Source organism: Vigna unguiculata, chromosome 11 (genome assembly GCF_004118075.2).
Source record: "Vigna unguiculata cultivar IT97K-499-35 chromosome 11, ASM411807v1, whole genome shotgun sequence".
Classification (NCBI taxonomy): domain Eukaryota; kingdom Viridiplantae; phylum Streptophyta; class Magnoliopsida; order Fabales; family Fabaceae; genus Vigna; species Vigna unguiculata.
In genome coordinates, this window is record NC_040289.1 from 36,296,314 (window position 1) to 36,303,706 (window position 7,393).

Here is a 7,393-nt window from a genome sequence, read left to right on the forward strand (position 1 = left end):
AAGAATGAACTAATTCATTATTCTGTTAAATAATTGACGCTGAATCAAACGCATCTTAATTTAATCGTTGGATTTAACTGAGAAAAAAACTATGCAGTTACTTACGGTTTCGTTTACTTTAGTCCAGTTTATTAATTCTTGGGATAATTATTTCTTAAAATATTAGGCAAACAATAATAATAATAAAATTTTCAATTTAATCAGAAAGTATTTATGAAAGTGACAATAACATCCCATTTAAATAGAATAATTCTATTTATTAAAAATCGTATAGTCAATTTTAGAGCACAAGTTAAATATTATATATATACATTAACTATTACCGTTATTCATAATATATTAAAAAAAAAAGTTAAAGCACAAAACAATGTCAAAAGAGAATGTAAAAATAACAACAATTTAGTAAAGATGTGTTCACAAAACAATTAAAACAACAAGACAACAATGCTTACAAAAAGCTGTTCCAGAAAGCAAAAACCAATTCATGTATTTTCACATCTGCTCACATAAAATAATTGATGATCATTGCAAAAAAAAAATCACAGACACAAAAACAAACAAAAGGATGAGATAGAATAGAAAATTTTTTTGAACATGTTATAACAAACAAATAATTAAATCAGTTCATAAACATGCAAAACACTATAATTAGAGGACTTTATTCAAATAAATTTTCTAGCGGAGATGCAGGTTGAAATGAAATTACTGATAAAATCACAAAGTAGAATATAAAAAAATTATTAATAGTTGATTTGAAGTTAATTAAAATTCACTAAATTTGTAAATTTATATAAATAAGAAATATAAATTTTATAATTCTTAATAAATTAGTAGATTTAAATGTATAAATTATGTTTTGAATTTACAGCGATCAATTTAAATTTTAAAATATTATTATAATTTAATATACAGATAATAAAAATGAAAATAAAAAGAGATAGTCTACTAAAAATACCAGGCATATAAAAATAATATAAAAACATATAATTTTATACGTTGATGATTTTTTTAACTAAAAAAAAAAGAGAAAATTCCACTTTAAAATATACTTAGGTTGAAGTGGAATTTAATTGTAACCCCTTAAAGATTTCAAGGTTTGACTCTTGCTGATGAAATAAATGTTATTGAAATGTGAGATCCCACTCAATGTATATTTTCTGCATAAATTAGTTATTGATAAATATGGTAAGTATTTTAAAGTAATCAGGGTGACAAAAAATATTAATAAATTTCTATCAAATTTAATTGAAACATCCTACGCCAAAACTAAGTCAATTATTTTTTCAAATTAAAAAATATTTGTAACAAGGATTTTTACTTCTAAATTCTCAATGAGTGTCGGTATTCATTAAACTGACTTTTCATTGTGGTCCATTAATAAAAATGCAGGTCAAACGTTCATTGATATCACCGAACCCAGAAAAATGTTCAGTAAGCTTTGACCCAAAATAACATAAATATTAAATGGCACCAAAGGTTTGATCCTAATCAATCACAACTCCATCGGTGCACACAAAAAAGAAATAAAAACCAATGGTTTTGTATGACATTACTTAAACATCATATCACGAATACATGTAACAAGAGAACTACAAAGAGGGGGATTTTCTTTTTTTTCAATAGAAATTTTATCTCAGTAAATAATACTACCGGCAAAATTTGCAGACTATTGCTGCAGTGTTTTTGGTCAAATAAAACCAAGAGTACGGTCGTCATAATTATGAAAGGAAAATTGTGAAATTCTAGACCCATCCATCCCACTTATTATCTATCCATTCTGGCTTGATTTAAAAGGAAAATGTAAGTTAATTATTTTTGACAACTCCAAGCCTCAAGCGGAAATCCTCTTCCATTAAAGGCAGACCATCTCGCAGCTGAAACTTTGGTTCCCACTGAAGTAACTCCTTTGCTTTTGTTATGTCTGGTTTTCTCTGTCGGGGATCATCAGGAGTGTTTTCCACCATCTTTATCTCTACATCTGGATTAACTAGCTGCAAATGAACCACAAAAACCATATTCCGAGTAGTATAGACGCCATGACTTAATCTTGTATTGTGAAAATATGCAGCCTTCCCCATAAATAGCTCCCTCCCGAGGTTACCAAGTTTTAAATCACAAATCACACTTTAACACTCATAAAACGCAAGTATGAATGAAACTAGAGAACGCTATTAAGCTTTGAACTAACCTCCTTAACTGTCTCAGCAAGTTCAAGCACTGTAAATTCACCTGAAAAGGAAGAGAATGAGGAAAATAAATAAGGGGAAAGAAATTAAAGATCTTTTCTCAGTTCGAAACAGTTAAGATACTCATAAACAGGCCTTGCAATATAAATGTAACCTGGATTTCCGAGGTTGATTGGCCCCGTGTCGGATCCTGCCATGAGACGGATAAGGCCATCGACCTTATCACAATAAATCATAATTTAGCTTATCAAATACTAATATCAACCCAATGCAAGAGATATGCGCATAGGTTACGGAATATATACCAGATCAGAGACATAGCAGAAACTGCGAGTTTGTGTTCCTGGAGACTGGACCGTCAAGGGTTCACCACTAAAACACACCAAAGATAGTGAGGTAAGCATCAAATTAGAAATGGGAAGACAGAAAAAGAAGTCAGGGTTAGTCTACAAAATCAAGGCATTGAAATAATTAAATTAATAATTGATGCTAGTGCGTTGCGCGCATCACACATTCTATTTTAGACCTGAACGCGGCAACCAAAACCATAATTAAGAGATCTATGTAGAAATAACAATGCAACATATAAACCACAAACAGTAAAAGAAGTTTTGATTACCGAAGTGCTTGAGCAATGAAGTTGCTGACAACACGCCCATCGTCAATATTCATGCGCGGCCCATACGTGTTAAAGATTCTTGCAACACGTATTTCTATGTTGAAAGAATACCAAAACAACCTGTTAAATTACAGAGAAAATATTTTCTACCAACTATACCTTACAATGAACAAGAGGGAATTATGAAGAAAAGAAGACCATAAATTACCTAAGCCATGCTGCCTATGATAGTCAAACATTAAAGTCTCAGCTACACGCTTTCCCTCGTCATAACAACTACGAACTCCTGTAGACATATGAGTGTTAGGATGATGTTTTTTTGTTAGTCAATTCAGTTTATTATTTTTGTGACAATAGCTCTACTATCGAGCTTTAAAAATTCTTGTATTCCATGGGTAGTGTAAGCATATCCACGTCCGGTTCCATTAACCTCAGTAATGATGGAAAGGTGAAGCTGGTACATTGTGGTTCATTTAATGAAGCGGAAGACATAATAACTTAACCACTCAAGCTAATCATGAAATTGAGGAAGATACTGGGAGTTTGCAAGTTTCTATAAACTGATTACACCATAATCAGGTTTAGGGGAGGATATATTACGATTTCTTGTTAGTCAATTCAGTTTACTATTTATTGCTAATAAAGTCCTGCATAAATGGACTTAGTTGTAGGTTGGATCCTTTGTACTTAGTTCTCCACATTGTAGGGGTTGTTAAACGTGGAAGCTGATTTTTTTCCAGTTCGTCGTAAAAGGCCTTTATTGGTCCCAATATGTTACTAAAGACGTCATTCTGTTCTTTTTGCAATTCTATGTGCACTAGCTTAGTATCTAACAATGGCAATCCAGTGCTTAGACCACATCTACCTAAATATTGTATTAAAAGAATTTCATTGACTCAAAATGGTCAGCCTTGCATCACATACTTAATTATTATGTGGAAAAGTAAGGTTCCACACACACTTTAAAATTTCAACGCTTTTTGCTTCGTAAGTCCACAACTACTTATTTTTTGCTATGAAAAATAAATTCAAGCCCCAAGCAACTATATATACAAAAATTATATGAGAGAGTAGGCTTCCATGGTTTATACAGTGCAGATATCTTTCACAATCATTGGCAGAATATAATCTGATTTAAGAAGCACGAGATAGAGATGGAGACAGAGATAAAAGCATCTACCAATAGGGTTCACATTTCCCCAATAGCTTTCATTTTGGGGATGCTCAAGAGGATCCCCATATACCTCCGATGTTGATGTAAGTAGAATCCTGAAAATAAAATAAGTACTAAGACTTTGCCAAATAAAATTGAAAAGGTGATAGAAGTTGAAATTATTGAATTCCGAAGAAATTTGCCAACCTTGCGCCAACTCGCTTTGCAAGCCCAAGCATGTTCAGTGTGCCAATCACATTTGTCTTTATTGTCTGCAAAAATTATTATTTCGTGACATATTAGATAATTTGTCAAGGATCAGCAAAAAACCAGAACTTTCAGGAAACGCATAATGATAGATACATGACTGAAGTAGAATAAGTATACTGCAGATTGCAGAAAGCAACATAATGGGCTAATGGCTATGAAATTAACGTTAAAAGCAAAAGCGTCAGCAATTGAGAAAAGTGTGTTAGCATGCCAACCATAAGATAATGAAATGAAGACAAAATAAGAATAAAAACTATACCTTCACAGCATTATATTTGTAGAAAATAGGAGATGCAGGGCATGCAAGATGGTAGATCTGATCAACCTCAATTATCAAAGGTTCAGTGATATCTACACAGGAATCATAACGATAATGTGCATCAGAATTATCGATTTTCAGACAGATTTTAAGACATTCTAAACATAATATATTATACAAAATAAGCTAAGGTATCACTGATAATGTTGCTCGAGAATAGCATAAAGCGAACTGAGCAACGCTGAAGTTGATTAATAAAGTAGCTGAAGTCTGAAATATGACTACTGAAATTTGTTGTGAAAAAACTGTAAGGCTTTTGTTGATAGAACGATCATTTAAAGCCTTCTAACTTTTAATATAAATCACTTCCCATCCTTCAGTCTATCACAAGCACAACAATTTAATATATAAGATAGTTGAATGGCAAACAAAAGCAGAGTATACCATGACGGATAAGCTCAAATCTGGGATGACCCGTCCATTTTTTGAGATTATCCTTTGATCCAGTGAAGTAGTTATCGACAACAATGACCTGATTAGAAGTTATGTCAACAAAAAATATATTTGTTGAAGAAGGAAGAAAAAAGGTATTAAAAAACAGAATAAACAAACCTCATTTTTTTCATTTTCCATCAATCTATCAACTAGGTGAGAACCAATGAATCCAGCTCCTCCCGTGATCAAGATTCTCATGTTAGACTATAATCAATAATGAAAAAATTGTTAGAGAAAAAAGGCATCAGAAAAAATGTTTCGTAAACTAAGAATTCTTTCTGGCAAAATCCTTGTTTATAATCATTTCAATCAACTGTCGTAAGATGCATGCCTGTTACACATACTTCTGAACCTAACGCATACAAAAAAGAATAGATAAATGAAAAAAACAACTCAGTTTCATTGATCAGTATATACTCCCCAAAACAATTGAGCTGTAGCCATTTTGCAGGGTAAGCTCCTATGGTTCGATTTTCTAAAGGTTCGGTGACTGCATTCTATGAAAATAGTAGATCGTACTGATTTGCGGTTCCTCAGAACAAACTTTAACTCAACAATATAATTCATCCATTATTTTTGTTTTCTATCACATTTAATAAATGGTTAAAACTATATACCATTGAATAAAAAAAAAATCTACCAAGGTAATTAACAACAAATCTTAATTGTACGATCCAGATAACAATAAGAACAACAACGCGGCAAGAAAACCGTAAAATAGAAAACCGACTGTGCACCTGATAGAATTTGGAGAAACGCAAGGGAGATGGCAGGGGAGGCTGCTTCGGTGATTTACTAGAATCTCCATCAGAAGAATTCGACGCCATTGCAAAAACCTTTAAAGTTCAACTCCTGCACCAATTTCAAAGAGATTAAACGTTTTCCTCTCAACACAGATCGAATAACTGTAACGAGTTATCAAAATTTTCGTAAACCAAATCAAGTGCCGTCAAATAAAATGGCCTATCGGGAAAAGAAAACAGGTAATGAACCTGATCGCTTGCTTCATAGAAAGACCAAACAACCTAACCCAATCCAAAACCCTACCCTCTCTTCTGATCCAGACACACGGTGATCATGAACCAGACTATATGTAGATCCAAATACAGAAGATTCTTCCACCAAATGCTAAACTATAGAGAATGAAAACATTTACAAATTCAATTCGATAATATATAAAAAGAGGAAGCCTTAAAACTCACGGAATGTTGAAGGACGTAAAACTATAGGTCCAAGGCAAAAATCACATCGAACAGAACATGCAAAGAAAAAAAAACGTATATCTACGGAAGCAATTACGAAGTTAAAGTTAATTACCGAGAATCTGATCCGAAATGAAGGTTAAGCAAATGGTGAAAAAAAAAAAGATTAACGGATGAATATGAATATTGAGTAGTGACTCAGCCAGGGAAAGAAATTCTGTGAATGTAATGTATGTGGAAGCAATGCACTGATATTTATATCATAATGTTTTTGAATTGTTTGTTATATAAAATTGTGACTGTGATGTGATTCACATACTCACACTCACCCACACATGACACACCTTGGGCTCGGGGTAAAGTGGAGAATTAGAAGATTTGGTTCTTTCTTGAGCTTGTTTGAGACTCAGCGAATATGCTGGTGCTGCGCGTACGAGATTACCAATCTGGGAGTGCCACGTCACGTGAGGAGAGTTGCATGGCTCACGTGCAGCGGGACAAGACAAAAGTATCAGGTTTGTTATGTGTAGCAGGTTGTTACTGTTTTCGTATCTGGTATCACATTTGTTTGGATTAAAATAATTAAGAACTAACTGATTCTATCCATAAATATTTTGTTAGTTGAGATAGATAACCTGAGATGTCCATTACTTTAATTTAATCCCTTCATTTATTTCATTTTTTTTATATCACTCTCAGTGTATTTTTGATGAAACAAACTTGTAGAAACTCTAGTATTTTCATGTGAAATAATACTGTTGTGGTTAAGATAGTGGCATATATAAAAAGACTTGAACTTAAACCCTTGTTAAGCAAAATTACATTGGTGATTTTAAGATGTGATTTTTTTTAACAAACAAAAATAATTAGCTACAAATTTCAAACCAATATCCCTCTAAGTATAAAAAAATTAATATATCTTTAACTTATAACTATAACAATATATAAAGATAAAAAATTTATGTACACATTTATTTTCAATTTTATCTTTTTACCATTACTGTTTTAGTTTTATTTTTATATTTAAATTTCAAAAATATCTTATATTAAAAAGGGAACTTAATTTTAAAATATTAAAACTGAATTCTATGATATTTTCTTAAGTTAATTAATATTTTGTATATTAGATTAAAAAAACAGAAACAACGTAGGTTATACAAGGTTATACAACTCCCTCTCGCAATAATAAATTCTATACGATGTTACAAT

The 7,393-nt window shown here is 31.9% G+C and overlaps 1 protein-coding gene across 4 annotated transcripts; it reads right to left on the reverse strand.

Annotated features, from left to right (window-relative positions):
* Positions 1-1,524: 1,524 nt before the first annotated feature.
* On the reverse strand, positions 1,525-6,522 carry LOC114168936 (UDP-glucuronic acid decarboxylase 5-like). 4 transcript variants are annotated; one of them, XM_028053920.1, is made up of 13 exons: positions 6,300-6,522; positions 5,720-5,834; positions 5,100-5,186; positions 4,932-5,019; positions 4,488-4,579; positions 4,166-4,230; positions 3,986-4,074; positions 3,014-3,091; positions 2,806-2,899; positions 2,492-2,558; positions 2,341-2,404; positions 2,189-2,229; positions 1,525-1,991 (listed from the first exon to the last, which is right to left on the reverse strand). In XM_028053920.1, the coding sequence occupies exons 2-13, from the start codon at positions 5,807-5,809 to the stop codon at positions 1,806-1,808; spliced, it is 1,041 nt and encodes a 346-aa protein (XP_027909721.1). In that variant the 5' UTR covers positions 5,810-5,834; positions 6,300-6,522; the 3' UTR covers positions 1,525-1,805. The 4 variants fall into 4 exon arrangements, with proteins under 4 accessions (XP_027909721.1, XP_027909722.1, XP_027909719.1 ...); XM_028053921.1 differs by lacking the exon at positions 6,300-6,522 and adding an exon at positions 6,185-6,282; XM_028053918.1 differs by lacking the exon at positions 6,300-6,522 and adding an exon at positions 5,975-6,145.
* Between the last annotated feature and the right edge of the window lie 871 nt (positions 6,523-7,393).

Excerpts from the sequence above, each read along its gene's own strand:
- LOC114168936 (XM_028053920.1), bottom strand. The coding sequence starts at position 5,809 with ATGGCGTCGAATTCTTCTGATGGAGATTCTAGTAAATCACCGAAGCAG. Across the intron at positions 2,900-3,013 it reads TCATAGGCAGCATGGCTTAG|AAATACGTGTTGCAAGAATC; the intron begins GTAATTTATGGT and ends CTTTCAACATAG. Across the intron at positions 2,559-2,805 it reads TTCATTGCTCAAGCACTTCG|TGGTGAACCCTTGACGGTCC; the intron begins GTAATCAAAACT and ends GGTGTGTTTTAG.